The following is a 20,841-nucleotide window of genomic DNA, read 5'->3' as shown; positions in this document are numbered from 1 at the left end:
GTCTAATAGCCTATGCCATTGAAACCAGCATTTTTCTCATGTTCTATGTAGTGAGCGGTGTTTTCCCACTAATTGCATTTTGGAACATTTGCACACAGCCTACAGCCATGTGCACATTGTTGACATTATAATATGAAGAAATACAACTACTGTATCAACATTCTAAGCTAAACTGTCTGATGTTGCATCAGCATCATTGCTTTTTAACATTTTGTGCAGTGGTTGTATGAATCTTCCCAGAACTGTCCAAGAGTCTGTTCTGTACCGTAGACATAAAGTATTTGTCGACAGGACACCCTTAATTTCGAGCCCTGGAGGGAATTATTTTATAAAGACCCAAGTATTTTGTATGCTACCAGGGTGGTCAACCATCCTCCAAGAGAGCCTTAAAGGGGCAGTGTTGTATTGTGAGACAGGCTTGAATATGTAGAGTGTAGCCTACATTTGTCTGTTTCTATGGTGAAAAAGATAGTAATGCATTTTGTAAAGTGGTTCCTTGCTTCATACAATGATGTAAAAATGCTCTTACAGACAAGTGACTTGAGCTTTTGGACAAGATAAAAAAAGTTAATGTCAAGCCCTGGGGGAGGGTTGATCATTCTGATCAAATACCATCATAAAAGCTTAACATCAAAGTCAGATGTGTGTGTTTACCTTTAAGGGTATTTCCCTTACACGCAAACCAATTCCCCACATAGGTGGTCAGCCAGCCATGTGGGGTCCTATCAGATGGAATCTGTTCTGACTCACAGCAGTTTAGCTTTGACTGAACCAGAATCTCCCTGACAGCAGCAGGGGAACAATAACTGCAGGATGTACAGTGCCTTGCGAAAGTATTTGTCCCACTTGGTGTTTTTCCTTTTGCTGCATTACAATTTAAATGGATTTTGTGTAATGGACATACACAAAATAGTCCAAATTGATGAAGTGAAAGGGAAAAAGTTGCTTGTTTCGAAACAATTCTTAAATAAAAAATGTAAAAGTAGTACGTGCATATGTTTTCACCCCCTTTGCTATGAAGCCCCTAAATTAGATTTGGTGCAACCAATTACCTTCAGAAATCACATAATTAGTTAGATTGCACACAGGGGAACTTTATTTAAGTGTGACATGATCTCAGTATATATACACCTGTTCTGGAAGCCCCAGCATCTGCAATACCACTAAGCAAGGGGAACCACCAAGCAAGCGGCACTATGAAGAGCAAGGAGCTCTCCAAACAGGTCAGGGACAAAGTTGTGGAGAAGTACAGATCAGGGTTGGGTTATAAAAAAACATCTGAAACTTTGAACATCCCACGGAGCACCACTTTAAATCATTATTAAAAAATGGAAAGAATATAGCACCACATCAAACCTGCCAAGAGAAGGCCGCCCACCAAAACTCACAGACCAGGCAAGGAGGGCATTAATCAGAGAGGCAACAAAGCGAACCTGAAGGAGATGCAAAGCTCCACAGCGGAGATTGGAGTGTCTGTCCATAGGACCACTTTAAGCCGTACACTCCACAGAGCTGGGCTTTACGGAAGAATGGTCAGAAAAAAGCCATTGCTTAAAGAAAACAATAAGCATACATGTTTGGTGTTCACCAAAAGGCATGTGGGAGACTCCCCTAACATATGGAAGATACTCCGGTCAGATTAGACACAAATGTAGCTTTTAGGCCATCAAGGAAAACGCTATGTCTGGCACAAACTCAACACCCCATCACCCCGAGAACAGCATCCCCACAGTGAAGCATGGTGGTAGCAGCATCATGCTGTGGAGATGTTTTTCATCTGCAGGGACTAGGAAACTGGCCAGAATTGAAGGAATGATGGACAGCGCTAAATACAGGGTAATTCTTGAGGGAAACCTGTTTCAGTCCAAAGATTTGAGACTGGGACAGGTTCAACTTCTAGCAGGACAATGACCCTAAGCATACTGCTAAAGCAACACTTGAGTGGTTTAAGGGGAAACATTTAAACGTCTTGGAATGGCCTAGTCAAAACCCAGACCTCAATCCAATTAAGAATCTGTGGTATGACTTAAAGATTGCGGTACACCAGCGGAACCCATCCAACTTGAAGGAGCTGGAGCAGTTTTGCCTTGAAGAATGGGAATAAAAATCCCAGTGGCTAGATGTGCCAAGCTTATAGAGATATACCCCAAGATACTTGCAGCTGCAATTGCTGCAAACGGTGATTCTACAAAGTATTGATTTTGGGGGGGGGGGGCGAATAGTTATGCACACTCAAGTTCAGTTTTTTAGTCTTTGTTTCACAATAAAACATTTAACATCTTCAAAGTGGTAGGCATGTTGTGTAAATTAAATAATACAAACCCACAAAAAATAAATTAATTAAATTCCAAGGGGGGTACATTTTTTTCGCAAGCCACTGTATGAAAGAAAAATAAATCATCACTTCCATTTAACACATCCAACATAAATCAGCTAAAATCTTCAGCTCTTCCTTGACTATTGTCTCATCCAATTTTTTTATTATCATGAACAAATAAAATACAAATCTTACAACTAATGATCAGTTTATAGTGCCATCTTACTCACAGTTAAAATGAGTCGCGTGAGAAAGAACAATTGCTTGCTACCATTGCAATTGTTTGACTGGTCTGACTCGCTACTATGTGTTACACTGGTGCTTGAACGCTGAATCGGAACTGTTGGTGATTGCAGCAGTTTTGTGTGTGGCTTAGTGAGTCACTCAAAGTTAGTCTGGGAATGGGCATGCCATATCCCTTTGTTTTAAGATCAGCAATTACAATTAACTTTTTACCCCAATAGTAAATTATCTTGAATCTGTCTAGTCAAGCTTTAGATGAAGTTTATATTAACACCTGCATAAAAAAAACTGTAACCATGTCTAAGAAATGTTTGTATATTTTATTTAATGATGGTTGTGATACATTGATTTAATTCTACCAATTATTTTGGTATAGTACTGTCAACTACGAATTTTTGTGGTGTTACTCCGGTACATCAAGTTGTGGTGTCTTGAGGGTTCTCTTCCAATCAATGTCTGCATTCCCTGTAACTATAATCTAAAGAGCCCTGATGAACTGAGGGGCCCACACAGTGATCTAATCCTTTGCTCTCCCTCCCATATGGACAGTCATATTGATGAACACGCCTAGTTTGATCTGTTTCCACCCATAAGGCTGTGATGACAGCATATTGAGTCACTTCCTGGTTATTGGGCTCAGACTGGTTTCTTATAGGGATCTCAGGAATAAATAAGAGATGAGGACTGCCTCACTTCACTCTGCTGTGTGCTCTCAGCCACTACACTGGCAGTGGGAACTCCCAGCTAGACTTGATGACTAGCTAGAAACATAGAAATTGGAACTCTTGACATCATGAGCAATAGACTGCTCTCTTTAAACCCTGGTCCTATGGACCAAGGGTTCCCTCGACAAAGCCTCATTATTTTACCATGTGAAGGGATACTGCTGATATGGTAAGTACTCTGGGATATAATGTCTGTCTTTCCCTCCCTCTTTTCCCCCGCCTCGCCTCTCCCTTGCCTGTGGATGTCCTTGCCCTGCCACTGTGTCAGGTCTCTGCCGAGGGTAGGTCCCTCCATACAGAAGCCTTTCAGTGAGTACCTGGAGGCCCAGAGGAGTAAACTCCACCACCACACAGGCGCTGGCACCCCGGCGGTAAGAGCACTATTACCATCATCCATCCTTCCTAAGTCAAGACAAAGCATGTGATTTTATTGATTGCCAAGATAATACAAATTGTAATGCATTCGTGTTAGTCAAGAGTAATATTCCTCTGTATGCATGTCTCTCTGTGCAGACTGAGAACTGGCTGTCATGGGTCTTTGAGAAGGTGGTTCTGGTCATGGTCTGTTACTTTATCTTCTCCATCATCAACTCCATGGCTCAGAGCTACGCCAAGCGACGACAACAGAGTCGGCAGCAGAGGTACACTGAGGAGAAAACCAAGTGATAAGAGACTCACCAACTGACTGCTGAGTCCCTCGGCTCTGTCTCCAACTAACCTTGCCCTTTTCCATTCTTAAGAGGCTGAACTGGCACTATTCTGTGTGTGCTTACGGATGTATACTGTTTGTTTGTCCTTAAGGTTTTGTAGTTTCCCCTCATCTGTGTTTAGTGTGTGATAGGATATTATGAGCAGTTAAGCAGAAACTGGAGGTCAACTGTTTTGCTGGCAGCTATATCAGCTGCAATGCCTTACGCAAGGTGGAGGGTCCTACTTCCATTGAACACAGTTCTTAAATCACTATACTTGATTTGTACCAAATTTTTCACTGTATGGATGGACTCAGACATTGTGTATGCTGATATGATGCTAAGGACGTTTTCAGGGTTACATTTTCTTGTGTTTTGTCCTGTTGATCAGAAATAGACCATCTGTCATTTGTGTTTCTTGGAAATAGCAATATCAAGTCAGATCAATGTGTTATTGGTTTGCACATCCTGGAAATATTTTTGGGACGGTATGTATTTTGAATGATCTGGACGAACTAACTTGGACCAAAACGGAACAAAAAGGATTTGTAACTTAACATTACACTCAGCTAACTTAGTGTCATTTTTATTCTGTACATTTAGACGGTCTTTGAGCAGAATATATAAAATGCCTGAATCATTCTTGTTTCCATGTCTGAGTTTCTCTTACTATTTAAACAATTGCTTCCATTCTTGTAAGCTTGCCCCATGTTATTGTATATAGAGCATCTTCTACTGTTGAGGTAATAGTGCTTAGGCACTCAGACCACCAAGATTGAAAAAATGCTTGAACCGCTTTTAAAGAATTAACATCAAAAGGTAAGTGCCAAGATTCTCAAAGCATATGGATCGCTATATTGTAAATTGGAGAATAATGTATTGAAATATGGAATTGATATGTTGTAATTTGAAACTAGATATATGAGCGAGTTGTAAATCATCACGGCTTATTTTTTTCAGATAAGCATTGCATTATTGTCCTGTCGGAAAATATTTTTTCTGAAGCTGGTTTGTATAGACCTGGTCCTGGTTGTTGCAGGTATTTTACTCCATCTCCCATCCTGTCAGATAGCTTATCAGACTGGTGTTGACTGTTTGAATCACATGGCAACAACAGCCTGTAAGCTGTCTGAAGTTCTGGGTATTAACCATCTGAAGAGTGCGGTCTTGACTATGGTACAACCTTTAAAGCATGTGCTAATTTCAGTACCTTTTATGGCTAATGATTCAAATCAAACTTACCTTCCCAACAAAGACATCTTTGTAAGGCATCATGGCTGTTTTGTGTGCATTTAGTGGTCTTTTCTGAAAAATCTTCAATAAAAGCCTTGTTCATATAAAACGTGTTACTTGTATTTATACCCCTCAATGTACTTGAATAATGGAATTTTATTTGTATAAATTCATTTTACAAAAGTGTACATGTAATTCTTTCAACATGAATGCTCTTTGACTCCTTTGGTACAAGAGAACAGTACGTGTGTAATGTTCAATCTCCTGTCCAATAACATGCCAATAAAGCATAAGCTCCCTGCAAGTTTTTATTGGCTTAGGCCGGAATACAATCTGATCGCGCAATTTGTCCGCAATGCATGTTTAAAGGCAATGTTCAGAGACCACATTCATGCTAAACACTGCATATGTTAGCTCAATCAGAAATTACCTTGAAAGTGCATTGTCCAAATTTGCAGTTGGAGTGAATCCTGGTTTTCGTCATATCCAAACAGTATCGTAGCATCAAAGTTGACTGTAGCTAGAAATGACCTGTTCAAGAGACGTGAAGCTATCCAAGAAATCCTCCTCTGAGATCCCGAACTTAGTGTATTGATGAATGTAGGCCCTATGGAAGCAAAGACACCACATCAATATGTGGGAATGAGGTAGTTTAAATCATTTGTCTACCATTGGAAAACTTCAAAATAAGTGAACATGCATGCCATTTTTACATGATGTGTCTAACTGTACCTGGAGGCAAACATGTTCCAGGCTTTCCCCACCATGTTGTCCAGAGGCCTCAACAGAGTCTGACTGTTGCTGACCAGTATAGCAGACTTCTCATACTTGTTAAACGGGACTGGTGTTTTCCACATGCTGAAAGCCTCATCTGCTGGAAGCCAGGGGGTATATAGACTCGGATGCTGAAATCCACCTATAGATTTAAAAACATTCGAAAGTTGTTTTGGATTCTAGAATGAATCAACTACTATCTATATTAAACTATGTCCCATAGTAGTTAGACACCTATGTACTGGTCTCTTACTTATCTCTGCATTGTTCACATCCTTCCCCCGCAGTATGAGCAGGTTGGCCAGGGAGGTGTTGAAGCCTGGTCGTCTGTGACTCCCGGTCCTCTCTATCCCTTCAGGCTGGAGAGAGGGGGCTCGCACCTGCCAGTCGATGCCTGATAAATAACAGTCCCCAGAGCATTAACATCTGGACATGAAAAACAGTAAACACATGATGGAGAAGCTAGCTTATACAAACTAGCATGGCTACACAACAAAAAAACAATACAATTCATGACTAAACAGCATCAATATAAATAGACCCATGTTGAGTTGCATGGGGGCATAGATTGATTTGGAATTTCAGTTAGCCAATACAGACTCCTAGTGTTCAAGACTAGTACAGCACTCATTTCTGACCAATGTACTATGAGAACACAACACGTGCCTTCCTCCATTTTGGAGTTGGCAATGAGCATCTGACGTAGATGTTTGAGCAGGCCCGGCCAGGTGAACATGCTGTAAGCCATAGAGGAGCTGGACACCTGGGGAATGTTGCACACGCTGAGAAGCTTGTACTCTGGGTGACACACCAGGCTGCTCATCAGTTCACCTGGAAACACAGTGTGTGATATGCAACTTCAATACTTTCTGACACACTGGTTTATTTCATCCACCTACTACACTTGAAGCGGGCATATGTTTATGTGTGTATATGTACAGAATGTGTGTTGTTACAGTACAGTGTTGATGCTGCTCAGTACTCACCTATGGGGTTTCTATTGTAGATACCATGGGAGCCACCAGTGAGTGCAGGCTGCAGAACACTCCCTAGCTGGTGGGCGATGACTTTGTTGACATCCCTGAATGATATGTGTTTGATATTCATGAGCTGAGCACAGATCTTGTGAACCGTGTCATTTTCATGAACCAGGATGGCATCTGAGAGCTGGTAGAGGTGTGACAGTGTGAGCACAGAGTTGTAGTTCTGGACTATCACCTTCAAAAGGAAAGCACAATACAGCAATTAGTGAAAACTAGTCATCCAAAGAGTACTGATGATGTTGTTTCTACCTTCAAAAATTATATTATTGTAACGGTGTAATTTTTTTGCCATTTCTACTTTGGAAATGTGGTTGTCTCACCTAGCTATTTTAAGATAATTGTAAGTCGCTCTGGGCAAGAGCGTCTTTTAAATGACAAATGTAAATGTAAAAAGTAAATGCTTTGCAATATTACTTTCTTATTCCATAGGAAATATGTCTATTTTAAAACATAAATGTTAGGCCTTTACAGTGCATTCGGACCCCTGGACTTTTTCCACATTTTGTTACGTTACAGTCTTATTCTAAAATCGATTAAATTGTTTTTTGTCCACATCAATCTACACATAGTACCCCATAATGACAAAGCAAAAATAGGTTTAGAAATGTTTGCTAATTTAAAAATAAAAAAACTGAAATATTAGTATTCAAACCATTTATTCAGTACTTTGTTGAAGCACCTTCGGCAGCGATTACAACAGAGTCTTCTGGGTATGGCGCTACAAGCTTGGCACACGTGTATTTGGGGAGTGTCTCCCTTCTGTTTTTGCTTTGTCATTATGGTGTATTGTGTATAGATTGCTGAGGAAAATTATTTATTTTAGCTATTATAGAATAAGGCAGTAATGTAACAAAATGTGGGAAAAAGTCAAGGGGTCTGAATACTTTCCGAAGGCACTGTATATACACATTTGTTGACAGTTCTGTGATATTTTGCAGGTGCTGAAGCAAGCCTCTTACCTCTCCAGTGCCATAGGGCCATGTCAGGTGGTTGAGGATGAAGGAGTTTGGGTAGGCATCCCGGAGACACTGAGTAACGTATGTGCCCACCCCTGACCCTGTGCCCCCTGCCACACTCATCATGGCCACGATTCCTGCCAGACAGTCACAGTGCTCCACTTCCCTCCTCACAATGTCCATCACTACCTCCTCATGACGTGGTCCATGGACACAGTATCTACACGCAAAGAAAAGAAAACACAGTGTTGTCATATTATAGTGCTATGGACACTGCTGTCAGGTGCGGACATAGAGTTTTTCCTAACTACAGTTCATTCGGAAAGTACTCAGACCCCTTGACTTTTTCCACATTTTGTTACATTACAGCCTAATTCTAAAATGGATTAAATTGTTTTTCCCCCCTCATCAAACTACACAAAATAATGACAAAGCAAAAACAGGTTTTTAGACATTTTTGCAAATGTATTAAGAATAAAAAAACAGAAATATCATATTTACATAAGTATTCAGACCTTTTACTTAGTACTTTGTTGAAGCACCTTTGGCAGCGATTACAGCCTCAAGTCTTCTTGGGTATGACGCTAGAAGCTTGGCACACCTGTATTTGGGGAGTTTCTCCCACTCTTCTCGGCAGATCCTCAAGCTCTTTCAGGATGGATGGGGAGCATCGCTGCACGGCTGTTTTCAGGTCTCTCCAAAGAAGTTTGATCGGGTTCAAGTCCGGGCTCTAGCTGGGCCACTCAAGGACATGCAGAGACTTGTCCCGAAGCCACTACTGCATTGTCTTGGCTGTGTGCTTAGGGCCATTGTCCCGTTGAAGGTGAAGCATCGACCCAGTCTGAGGTCCTGAGCGCTCTGGAGCAGGTTTTCGTCAAGGATCTCTCTATAATACCTTGCTCCGTTCATCTTCCCCTTGATCCTGACTAGTCTCCCAGTACCTGTCGCTGAAAAACATCCTCACAGCATGATGTTGCCACCACCATGCTTCACCGTACAGATGGTGCCAGGTTTCCTCCTGACAGGACACTTGGCATTCAGGCCAAATAATGTTGTTTCTCATGGTCTGAGTCCTTTAGGTGCTTTTTGGCAAATTCCAAGCGGGCTATCATGTGCCTTTCACTGAGGAGTGGCTTCTGTCTGGCCACTCTACCATAAAAGCCTGATTGGTGGAGTGCCGCAGAGATGGTTGTCCTTCTGGAAGGTTCTCCCATCTCCACAGAGGAACTGTGGAGCTCTGTCAGAGTGTACATCGGGTTCTTGGTAACCTCCCTGACTAAGGCCCTTCTCCCCCGATTGCTCAGTTTGGCCGGGCGGCCAGCTCTAGGAAGAGTCTTGGTGGTTCCAATATTATTCCATTTAAGAATGATGGCGGCCACAATTTCGAGTCTCATTACAAAGAGTCTGAATACTTATGTTTATTTATTTTATTTCACCTTTATTTAACCAGGTAGGCAAGTTGAGAACAAGTTCTCATTTACAATTGCGACCTGGCCAAGATAAAGCAAAGCAGTGCGACACATACGACACAGAGTTACACATGGAGTAAAACAAACATACAGTCAATAATACAGTATAAACAAGTCTATATACGATGTGAGCAAATGAGATGAGATAAGGGAGGTAAAGGGAAAAAAAGGCCATGGTGGCAAAGTAAATACAATATAGCAAGTAAAACACTGGAATGGTAGATTTGCAATGGAAGAATGTGCAAAGTAGAAATAAAAATAATGGGGTGCAAATGTAAATAAGGTATTTCTGTTTGTTATTTCTAATAACCTGTTTTCACTTTGTCATTATGGGACATTGTGTGTAGTTCGATTAGGATAAATGTTTACATCATCAATTTTAGAATAAGGCTGTAACGTTTCCAAAAATTTGGAAAAAGTCAAAGGGTGTGAATACATTGAATGCACTGTACATGATGTCACCTGACCAGTTTTTCATGTCACGTCATGTGGTCATGAAAAATTCAGAGCCATTATAATTACAAGGTGGCCAGCCCCTCCAAACAAATTCTGCACATTGAAAACCTCCTTACCCATTTGCCCAGTTGTTTCCGGAACCCTGTTTCTGACTGAAGTGTGAACGGTCCCCATATCTCCACTTCCCAGATTTGGCAGTCTTTGCAATACTCTGTGAGATGACTTTGGGTTCCATGTCAATCAGCACTGACCTTGCTACGAGTTCTGTGCAAAGATAACATTAAAGGTTAAATACACATCTGTTAAGTTTAAATGTTAGAAGAGGTGCACCAGCTTATTATCATTAGGAATAGCTAACTTACCTCTCTTTGCAGTCTCATTGAAGAAACGCTCACTGCTGCATTCACTGTAAACCTTTCTTTGCGTATCATTTGCATCATTGCTGATCACCTCGAACAACTCTTGGCCTACCTGGTTGCCACATTGTCCAAGTTGCACTGTCACGATGGACATTATTATTCCTGCTTGCAAAAGCTGTTGTTTTCAAGTATGTTCGCCTAAATGTTCAATGAATATGTATGGAAATAAACTTGCTAGCTATGTTTCCACAAACTATCAATGACAGTTTTATGTTTGTATTCCAGTCTGGTTAGAAGCTCGCCGTGTTTCCTGCAACAAATCGATCATGTCCGCGCTTCACTTGGTTGGTTGCGTGGTGCGCATGCTCAGTGTAGTACCCGGTTATGGCCGCGGCGATGTGTGTTTGTCCATGAGGCGGGGAGCGCGAGCTATTTTCACGGACTGAACGACAGCAGCGATGGCGGGTATATTCGATATCGATTTGGATCAGCCGGAGGAAAATGTCTCCGACGATGAGCTCGAGGAGGTAATTTTCTCGATTTTGTCGCGTGTGGTTGCACGAGTATTCGATGTAACTTCTAATAGTCATGTTAGGTAGCTTACTAGGTATAGATAGGCCTGTCGTCTTGGTTTGTTACCAATGCATTAGGCCCACTTTTGACAATGCTACCACCTAACATTAGCTAGCCGCATAGATCAACCAGCTAAATTAACACTCATGAGCTGTCACTTGTTCTCAGCTTTCGCGAGATAGTTGTTATACATGGCATTACGACATTTGCATACGTAACGCGTTATACTAATATTGAATATACTATTTTTAAACTTGCTAGACGGTCTGTGCAGCAAAAGCAAGCGTGATTTGGTTGCTGGCGTGCAACAGTTTATTTTGGCACTTCTGCAGTTTGGAACAATATGGACTGGAGTGGACGTCCTTATGTGGACACAGGCATATCCCAATTTGGACAAGCTTTTAATCATGGTTATAGTGGACATCCACAGTTCTGATAGGTCTATCTATGAACAATTTGCGACAACTAGCTAGTGAATTGGTTGTATAGGGCCATGTTTAAATGGTATGAAATAACTATTCATGCACTGACAGTTAGCTACCAAGAATGACAACTTTAGCGTAAACATTTCGTATGTAATCGCATCTCATGTTCAGTGCCCTTTGTCAAGGATTTTGGGCAACACTAAATATCACGTCACATGTTTTTTGGGGTGTAAAATATTTACCTCCATAAAGACTTCTTATCATTTATAACATAATAAACGTAAATTAGGGGTCAATTCCTAGGCTGTCAAGAAAAGCAGTCTACAGCTCAAGATCCGTTATCCAGGCTTCTGAATTAATGATGGTATGCTCCCAAATCTTGGCTTGTGCTGACTTAATGTTTTCACTAATATTGCATTGATTTCAGTAGTCCTTGCGTCTAAGATTGAACACTTTTAAAATATAATCAACATTCCTGTTGAATCTAATGAGATGCTACTGCGGTTCTATGGCTCTGCAGTAATTTCAGTTATAAAGCAGATTTATTTTTTAATTCACATTTTCTGTCAGACTCAGATCAACGATTTCATGGACCAGTGCAGCGGCTTTGAATTGTAAGTGTTAACACTTAGCATTTATGAAGGACTGGTCGATTAAATCATTATGTTGAGTAGTTAGTAATTGTACCGTGCTACAGTCAGTGTATTGAAAGTGAGCATATAATTGCATGACTTCTTTCCTCAGCAATCTGGACGACTGTGAGAAAATTGAGATATCTGAGGACAACGTCAATCAAGGAACAGAGAACATCAGGCCGGAGTGTTTTGAACTGCTGCGAGTGCTGGGAAAGGGCGGTTATGGAAAGGTATCCTCCTCTTATTCAAATGTCTTTTCACAAGATTACTTTTATGACATTTTTTAATTCCATGTCACACTTGTCATTATTTGGCCTGGCCCATTGTGTTGAACTGGTTATTGCCTTTTTCTTTATGTAAGGTTTTTCAAGTTCGAAAAGTTGCTGGAGCAGCATCAGGGAAGATATTTGCAATGAAGGTTTTAAAGAAGGTACCAAAAAACAACATTCAAACACATTTATTTACATTTAGTACATCATTGGCAGCATGCATAGCCCTTAAGTGTCTCTCAATTTTGTCTCAAACTTAGTAAATATGACAAATAAACATTGTTTTATTTTGCTTCTGTGTACAAGTATTTCCCTGAAGCCTGTTGGTGGGTAAGGTCTTGTTGGTAGTTAGCCATCTTCGCTGCTGCAGACTTGGCTGTTAAGAAGCTGTCTCAGTCCATTAGATTTTGCACAAAAGATAGTGTTTTTGCTTGATCAGTGAAAGTGAAATGGCCTTTAATGACAGATGCAGTCACTTACCACTTCATCAAGATTTGTCCAACAAGCTATGCTTAAAAAATGCACTGAAAAGCCAATTGCTTAATTTCAAACAGAATTATTCTAAGCAACGCTGAGTTCAGTGTTAGCACATTCTTGACAGTGGCTGCTTGTCGTGAACTGATAATGAAATGTATTTTATCATGTGGCTTTTGAAATGGCAGACTAGCGGTAATAACGTGACTAATGGTCATGAATGTTTTGGGGCCTCGCAGGCTATGATTGTACGCAATGCTAAGGACACTGCTCACACCAAGGCGGAGAGGAACATCCTGGAGGAAGTGAAGCATCCTTTCATCGTGGATCTCATCTACGCCTTCCAGACGGGGGGAAAGCTGTACCTCATCCTGGAGTACCTCAGCGGTCAGTAAATCAGGGGTCACAAAGGCAGTTAAACCAAATGACCTATTCACCAGAAGATAAACAACCATCCATTCTTTCCACACTCTTCCTGTTGCCCAAGAGTTGCTGGGGAGCCAGACTGAATCTCCTTCCATATTAGAAGTCCCAGTCATGCAGATGGTTTCTTTTCTTAGACCAAAGGATGGTTTCACCAAAATCATGATTCAAATCATCTGAATTGGTTGTCACACACAGGATGTTGGCCTTTGCATACTTTACATCAACACTTAATGTGCCTCTGCTCATTACATCTAACCATAATCAAAGTTTATTTGTCACGTGCGCCGAATACAACAGGTGTAGACCTTACAGTGAAATGCTTACTTACAGGCTCTAACCGATGGTGTGGGGAAAAAAGGTGTGTGTGTGTGTGTGTGTGTGTGTGTGTGTGTGTGTGTGTAGGTAAGTAAATAAATAAAACAACAGTAAAAAGACATTTGAAAAAAGAGTAGCAAGGCTATATACAGACACCTGTTAGTCAGGCTTATTGAGGTAGTATGTACATGTAGGTATCGTTAAAGTGACTATGCATATATGATGAACAGAGAGTAGCAGAAGCGTAAAAAGAGGGGGTGGCGGGACACAATGCAGATAGCCCGGTTAGCCAATGTGCGTGAGCACTGGTTGGTCAGGCCAATTTTGGTAGTATGCACATGAATGTATAGTTACAGTGACTATGCATATAAGATAAACAGAGAGTAGCAGCAGTGTAAAAGAGGGGGGGGCACAATGCAAAAATTTTGGGTAACCGAATGGTTACCTGTTCAGGAGTCTTATGGCTTGGGGGTAAAAACTGTTGAGAAACCTTTTTGTCCTAGACTTGACACTCCGGTACCGCTTGCCATGCGGTAGTAGAGAGAACAGTCTTTGGCTGGGGTCTTTGACAATTTTTAGGGCCTTCCTCTGACACTGCCTGGTGTAGAGGTCCTGGATGGCAGGCAGCTTTGCCCCAGTGATGTTCTGGGCCATACGCACTACCCTCTGTAGTGCCTTGCGGTCGGAGGCCGAGCAATTGCCGTACCAGGCAGTGATGCAACTGGTCAGGATGCTCTTGATGTTGCAGCTGTTGAACCTTTTGAGGATCTCAGGACCCATGCCAAATCTTTTTAGTTTCCTGAGGGGGAATAGGCTTTGTTGTGCCCTCTTCACGGCTGTCTTGGTGTGTTTGGACCAACCTAGTTTGTTGTTGATGTGGACACCAAGGAATTTGAAGCTCTCAACCTGCTCCACTACAGCCCTGTTGGTGAGAATGGGGATGTGCTCGGTGCTTCTTTTCCTGTAGTCCACAATCATCTCCTTAGTCTTGGTTACGTTGAGGGATAGGTTGTTATTCTGGCACCACCCGGCCAGGTCTCTGACCTCCCTATAGACTGTCTCATCGTTGTCAGTGATCAGGCCTACCACTGTTGTGCCGTCAGCAAACTTAATGATGGTGTTCGAGTCGTACCTGGCCATGCAGTTGTGGGTGAACGGAGTACAGGAGGGGACTGAGCACACACCCCTGGGGAGCTCCAGTGTTGAGGATCAGCGTAGCAGATGTGTTGCTACCTACCCTCCCCACCTGGGGGCGGCCTGTCAGGAAGTCCAGGATCCAGTTGCAGGGGGAGGTGTTTAGTCCCAGGATCCTTAGCTTGGTGATTAGCTTTGAGGGTACTATGGTGTTGAATGCTGAGCTGTAGTCAATGAACAGCATTCACACATAGGTGTTCCTTTTTTCCGGGTGGGAAAGGAGATTGCATCATCAATAGAGATTGCATCATCTGTGGATCTGTGTGGGCGGTATGCAAATTGGAGTGGGTCTAGAGTTTCAGGGATAATGGTGTTGATGTGAGCCATTACCAGCCTTTCAAAGCACTTCATGGCTACAGACGTGAGCGCTACGGGTCTGTAGTCATTTAGGCAGGTTGCCTTTGTGTTCTTGGGCACAGGGATGTATGTAATAGTGTCTATATCCTGTCTACCATCCCTTCCTGTCTGTGCACATCTAGAGTTACAGAAAAATTCACACTATGGTATGTGAAATTCAGTCAATGTCAGGATTCAAAATGTAAATGGGTTAATTTGGTGTAGTCCCCCCACAATTATTTTGTGCATTTGTACATCACTACAATTGCATAGTTTTTTTAATGTCTGTTTCAGTTTTAATTAATTTTGTTATTTTCAGGTGGAGAGCTGTTTATGCAACTGGAAAGAGAGGGGATATTTATGGAAGACACAGCCTGGTGAGTAGAGATGACGAAAGGCAATATTGTCATACCAGTGGCAGTTTTCTTACATCCACTGCACTAAGACACTTCTTTGGAATATACTCCACCAGTATGTTAGTTGGTGAAAGGGAAAATGCAATTTACAAAAGCAGTAAACTGATGATTGGGGAACCAGGTGTTGGCTGTGCCTGGCACAGAAAATAATACAATGTAAATGTGGTCTCTTTCTTATCTGCAGTTTTTACCTGGCAGAAATCTCCATGGCTCTGGGCCATCTGCACCAGAAAGGCATCATCTATAGAGACCTGAAGCCTGAAAACATCATGCTTAACAACCAAGGTAATGCTGGAGCTGGGCAAGGATGTCAGAACAAACGTCCTGAGTTGCAATCATGTTCACTGCAAGTCGGACCATATTTGATGCTACATTGGCTGTAAATACATCCATATTTGTGCTTGTATATGCACTTCATGTTAGACATTAGGGCTGGGAATTGCCAGGGACCTCATGAGACGCGCTTAGGTGCTGATTCGATATGGGTTGTGATTTTCACGATTCAATGTGTATTGCGATTCGATAATGCGATTTTATTGCAATTTGGTATTCCAAAAATATTGCTCACTATAACACGGAACCCAAACGGCTGTTTCGTGCGCCATTGTGCATAAATGTATTTTGTCCCCCTACACCAAACGTGATCACGACACGCAAGTTAAAATATCAAAACAAACTGAACCAATTACATTAATTTGGGGACGGGTCGAAAAGCATTAAATATGTATGGCAATTTAGCTAGTTAGCTTGCACTTGCTAGCTAATTTATCCTATTTAGCTAGCTTGCTGTTGCTAGCTAATTTGTCCTGGGATATAAACATTGAGTTGTTATTTTACCTGAACTGCACAAGGTCCTCCACTCCGACAAATTAATCCACACATGAAACGACCAAACTAATCGTTTCTAGTCATCTCTCCTCCTTCCAGGCTTTTTCATCGTTGAACTTATATATGTGATCGCATCTAAACTTTCATAGTATTACCACGACTACCGGCAAAACAGTTAGTCTTTCAATCACCCACGTGGGTATAACCAATGAGGAGATGGTACATGGGTACCTGCATCTATAAACCAATGAGGAGATAAGAGAGGCAGGACTTTCAGCGCGATCTGCGTCAGAAATAGGAATGAGTTCTATTTTAGCCCTTGGCAATGCAGACGCTCGTTGGCGCACGCACGCACGCGCGCAAGCAGTGTGGGTACAATAATTGAATAACATGGATTACTAAATTTATTTTGCGACGTTCGCACAGGCGACGTGTCCGGTCTGGTCAGCATGTGAGTCTGCTGCTGAGAGACGAGAGCATGTGAAAACATGTTTTTATCAGTCATGTAAATAAGTGGTGAAAACATTTTGCAACACTATTTAAAAAGATGGGGAACAAGATATAGGATGACAAACACCAGAGTTTTGGCTAACAGCTGACTAGCGCTAGCTAATGCTACCTACAGTAGCAAAAATATAAAATAATATTGAGATATATAACTTGATTTCCTCCCCATCAATATATTCTGCAGGAAATGTAATTTACTAAATGTTCTGCATATCCACCTCAAAGTGAAATTGGCTGACTTGTTTCTGTGTTGTGTTTTTCCAGGCCATGTGAAATTGACTGACTTTGGGCTGTGTAAAGAGTCCATCCACGGCGGCACAGTCACCCATACTTTCTGTGGCACCATAGAGTACATGTAAGTTACACTTTGTAAAATACACACCACCTGTTCTTCATGTAAATCTGTTGAAAGCTGTGCAATTTTTATATATTGACTGCATCAGTCTACCATGAAAATATGTATTTTTAAAAAATGGATGTTGTATCAGGGCCCCAGAGATCCTGATGAGAAGTGGACATAACAGAGCAGTGGACTGGTGGAGTCTTGGAGCGCTTATGTACGATATGCTGACTGGAGCGGTGAGTACAAAACTTCTCTCATAGCCTCCTGCTTATAATGATGTGGTAAAACAACAACTTCTATTACAATCAAGTGGTGTTGACCCAATATTATTATTTTGTTCTTTCTTCAAATGTAGCCACCCTTCACTGGTGAAAACAGGAAGAAGACCATTGACAAAATCTTAAAATGCAAGCTGAACCTCCCACCCTACCTCACACAAGAAGCCAGAGATCTCCTGAAAAGGGTGACTTTGTTTGTTTAAACATTTTACCTTTTTATTTTTATTTTTGTCATCACTTATGTATTTATACTAGTTCTTGTTTTTCAGCTGCTAAAGAGAAATGCCTCGTCAAGACTTGGAGCAGGGGCCGGAGATGCTACAGAGGTGCAGGTGAGAACAAGAGAAGGAATGGAAAAATGTTGGATGGAGTGACTTGATGCTGTCAAGAATAAACTGTAACCTCATCCTTGAGGGCAGGAGAGTTTGAGATTTTACCCCATTCTGGCAAGCACCACTTTCTGTCTCAAGCCTTTGATCATAAAACAACAGAAGATGACCCTAAATAGAAGTGTTCAAAAGTGAGAGGGGAAAGGGAAGTATTGAAATTTAAAAGCTGTCGTTATAATTATTTTCTGATGATCTTTCCTTAGGCTCATCCCTTCTTCCGACACATTAACTGGGAAGAGCTCCTGGCCAGGAAAGTGGAGCCTCCATTCAAGCCTTTCCTGGTAAGCAACAGAAGAGCTTCCATTTTGTTTTAGACAACCTTTCAAGCTCTCACAGGCGTTAGACTCTGTAACACACCTGATCTCTTGTATCCATAGCAATCCGCTGAAGATGTGAGCCAGTTTGACTCTAAGTTCACCAGCCAGACACCAGTAGACAGCCCAGATGACTCCACGCTGAGTGAAAGCGCTAACCAAGCCTTTCTGGTAAGACGGCTACATATCTTGTTAGGGACAATTATTTTATTATTATTTTATTTATTATTATTTGTTTTTTGGCCTGTCCACCACCCCTTTGTTTTTACAGCTTTTTCTTTCTTTGTTACATGCACATTCTAAAGACATTTTATACTGAACAAAAATATAACACAACAATTTCAACGATTATACTGAGTTACAGTTCATATAAGAAATCAGTCAATTGAAATGAATTTATTAGGCCCTAATCTACAGATTTCACATGACTGGGCAGGGGTGCAGCCATGGGTGTGCCTGGGAAGGCATAGGCCAGCCTACTTGGGGAAACAGGCCCACCCACTGGGGAGCCCGGCCCAGCCAATCGGAATGAGTTTTCCACCACAAAAGGGCTTTATTACAGCCTGAAATACTTCTCAGTTTCATCAGATGTCTCGATGGCTGGTCTCAAACGATCCCGCATGTCCAGGTCCTGGGCTGGTGTGATCAGGCTGTTTAATCAGCTTCTTGATATGCCACACCTGTCAGGTGGATGGATTATCTTGGCAAAGGAGAAATGCTCACTAACAGGGATGTAAACACATTTGTGCACAGACTTGAAAAAAATAAGCTTTTTGTGTGTATGGAACATTTCTGGTATCTTTTATTTCGGCTACATATTGTTTTTATTTTTGTTCAGTATACATAGTGGCAAGAAATAGTATGTGAACCCTTTGGAATTACCTGGATTTCTGCATAAATTGGTTATAACATGTTATCTGATCTTCATCGAAGTCACAACAATAGACAAACCCAGTGTGCTTAAACTAATAACACACAAACAATTATACGTTTATATGTCTTTACTGAACACACTGTGTAAACATTCACAGTGCAGGGTAGGAAAGGTTTGTGAACCCTTGGATTTAATAACTGGTTGACCTTCCTTTGGCAGCAATAACCTCAACCAAACGTTGTCTGTAGTTGCGGATCCGATCTGCTCAGAGGTCAGGAGGAATTTTGACCATTCCTCTTTACAAAACTGTTTCAGTTAAGCAATATTCTTGGGATGTCTGGTGTGAACTGCTCTCTTGAGGTCATGCCACAGTATCTCCATCGGGTTAAGGTCAGGACTCTGACTGGGCCACTCCAGAAGGCGTTTTTCTCTTTCTGTTAAAGCCATTCTGCTGTTGATTTACTTCTGTGTTTTGGGTTGTTGACCTGTTGCATATACACAACTGAGCTTCAATTGGCAGACAGATAGCCTTACATGCTCCTGCAAAATGTCTTGATAAACTTGAATTCATTTTTCTGTTGATGACTCGTCAACAGGCACTTAACAAAATATTCATACAAATATGATTAGGCCTCTCATAGACTAGGCCTTGTAATAGAAAGAGGGTCAATCAAGTTAGGTCTGCCAAATTAATGTAGCATAGGAAAAAATATAAATCCAGCCATAGGCTATACTCTATCATAAAAGAAAAGTTTTTTAACATGCACAATCTATATAGAACCAGGTTGACTAAATTCGAGCCTCGTAACTTTGCTCACCTTAATTTCTCCTTAATACATTTGTAGGCAGTACTGGTGACCATAACCCCTCTGTCATTGCTTCTGCAGGGCTTTACGTATGTTGCTCCATCAGTACTTGAAAACGTCAAGGAAAAATTCTCATTTGAGCCAAAAATCCGCTCACCCCGACGGTTTTTGGGGAGCCCAAGAACACCAGTCAGGTATTCCATTGTTTCAGCCTCTGTCTGTTCCTACATAGCTTGTGCAGTAACAGTGAATATGCCACATCACAGTCATAGTATGTCCCCTATTCATTTTCAGCCCTTTCAAGTTCTCTGCTGGTGACATGTGGCCCCGGGGCCCCTTGATGCCCGGCGGATCCTCTCTATGTCTCCAGTCGCCCCAGGAGCAGGTCATGGAGGTGTCCGCCTCAGAACAGATGGAAGTGCAGGCCAGCTCTGAGGCCTCTGCGCCCCTTCCCATCCGCCAACCTTCGGGAGCCAACCTGTCCCAGTTCAAACAACAGGCCTACCCTGTCATGGCCAAGCGGCCCGAGCATCTACGCATTAACCTATGACCAGCAGCTCATCTTAGAGGATTTTATTTTTTCTTTGTTGATATTTCTTCTCTTATTTTTTATTTTTTAAATATAAAGACACTAGAGACTATGAAACATTACATTTCAGTTCTACACACCATCACTACCTGAAGTCTCCCTCAGGCTTTCACCTCCAGTGTGCTGCAGCTGAGCTCGGCGGACTGGGCCACTCCCTCAGGTCCCCTTGACCTCTTCACCCTGACCCCTAGCAGGACTGGACCAGCGGGCCGGGGCATCACTTTGAATCTTTAACTTGTTTTTATTACTCCATCCTACCACAAAAAAAGGAATGAGAACATGTATAAAATGTGCAGTATATAAAATATCATGCAAAGTGCTTCTTGTTTGATGATTGAATGCTTATGACGAATTAATTGCTTCCACTGAACACTTGGGAGATTTGACAGTATTTCTTGAAGATTACTTCCTGGCTCGGAATGAAATCATGAATTATTGTTAATTGAAAATATGATTGGGAGGGTTATCAATAAGCTGAGGTTCTGAACATAGCTTTGTCTTAATACAAAATAAATGCATATACTGTGCTATATCAATGATGGATCAATTCATGAGGGCCTCAATAAAAACAAATGTTTACTTTTTA

The 20,841-nt window shown here is 41.6% G+C and overlaps 3 protein-coding genes across 4 annotated transcripts in view; 2 read left to right on the top strand and 1 right to left on the bottom strand.

Moving 5' to 3' along the window:
• Positions 1-4,616, top strand: part of LOC135552990 (vacuole membrane protein 1-like) — a 25,315-nt gene extending 20,699 nt beyond the window's left edge. Inside the window, exons 11-12 of the mRNA XM_064984992.1 lie at positions 3,554-3,656; positions 3,799-4,616. Coding sequence (XP_064841064.1) covers positions 3,554-3,656; positions 3,799-3,951 — 256 coding nt within the window. The 3' untranslated portion in view covers positions 3,952-4,616. The remainder of the gene's footprint in view (positions 1-3,553; positions 3,657-3,798) is intronic.
• tubd1 (tubulin, delta 1) lies at positions 3,693-10,661 on the bottom strand. Its single transcript, XM_064984991.1, has 9 exons — positions 10,268-10,661; positions 10,022-10,169; positions 7,984-8,200; positions 6,968-7,199; positions 6,648-6,812; positions 6,235-6,375; positions 5,940-6,123; positions 5,638-5,814; positions 3,693-3,931 (listed from the first exon to the last, which is right to left on the bottom strand). Exons 1-8 carry the CDS (start codon positions 10,416-10,418, stop codon positions 5,712-5,714), a joined length of 1,341 nt encoding a protein of 446 aa, XP_064841063.1. The 5' UTR covers positions 10,419-10,661; the 3' UTR covers positions 3,693-3,931; positions 5,638-5,711.
• On the top strand, positions 10,649-20,841 carry LOC135552987 (ribosomal protein S6 kinase beta-1-like). 2 transcript variants are annotated; one of them, XM_064984989.1, is made up of 15 exons: positions 10,649-10,791; positions 11,833-11,876; positions 12,007-12,127; positions 12,259-12,327; positions 12,880-13,027; positions 15,231-15,288; positions 15,512-15,612; positions 16,927-17,017; positions 17,151-17,241; positions 17,361-17,468; positions 17,553-17,615; positions 17,876-17,953; positions 18,050-18,157; positions 19,748-19,860; positions 19,961-20,841. In XM_064984989.1, exons 1-15 carry the CDS (start codon positions 10,723-10,725, stop codon positions 20,214-20,216), a joined length of 1,518 nt encoding a protein of 505 aa, XP_064841061.1. In that variant the 5' UTR covers positions 10,649-10,722; the 3' UTR covers positions 20,217-20,841. The 2 variants fall into 2 exon arrangements, with proteins under 2 accessions (XP_064841061.1, XP_064841062.1); XM_064984990.1 differs by lacking the exon at positions 11,833-11,876 and having other exon boundaries at positions 10,709-10,791.

This window comes from Oncorhynchus masou, chromosome 13 (genome assembly GCF_036934945.1).
Source record: "Oncorhynchus masou masou isolate Uvic2021 chromosome 13, UVic_Omas_1.1, whole genome shotgun sequence".
Classification (NCBI taxonomy): Eukaryota; Metazoa; Chordata; class Actinopteri; order Salmoniformes; family Salmonidae; genus Oncorhynchus; species Oncorhynchus masou.
This window is presented reverse-complemented; position numbering and strand designations above follow the sequence as displayed.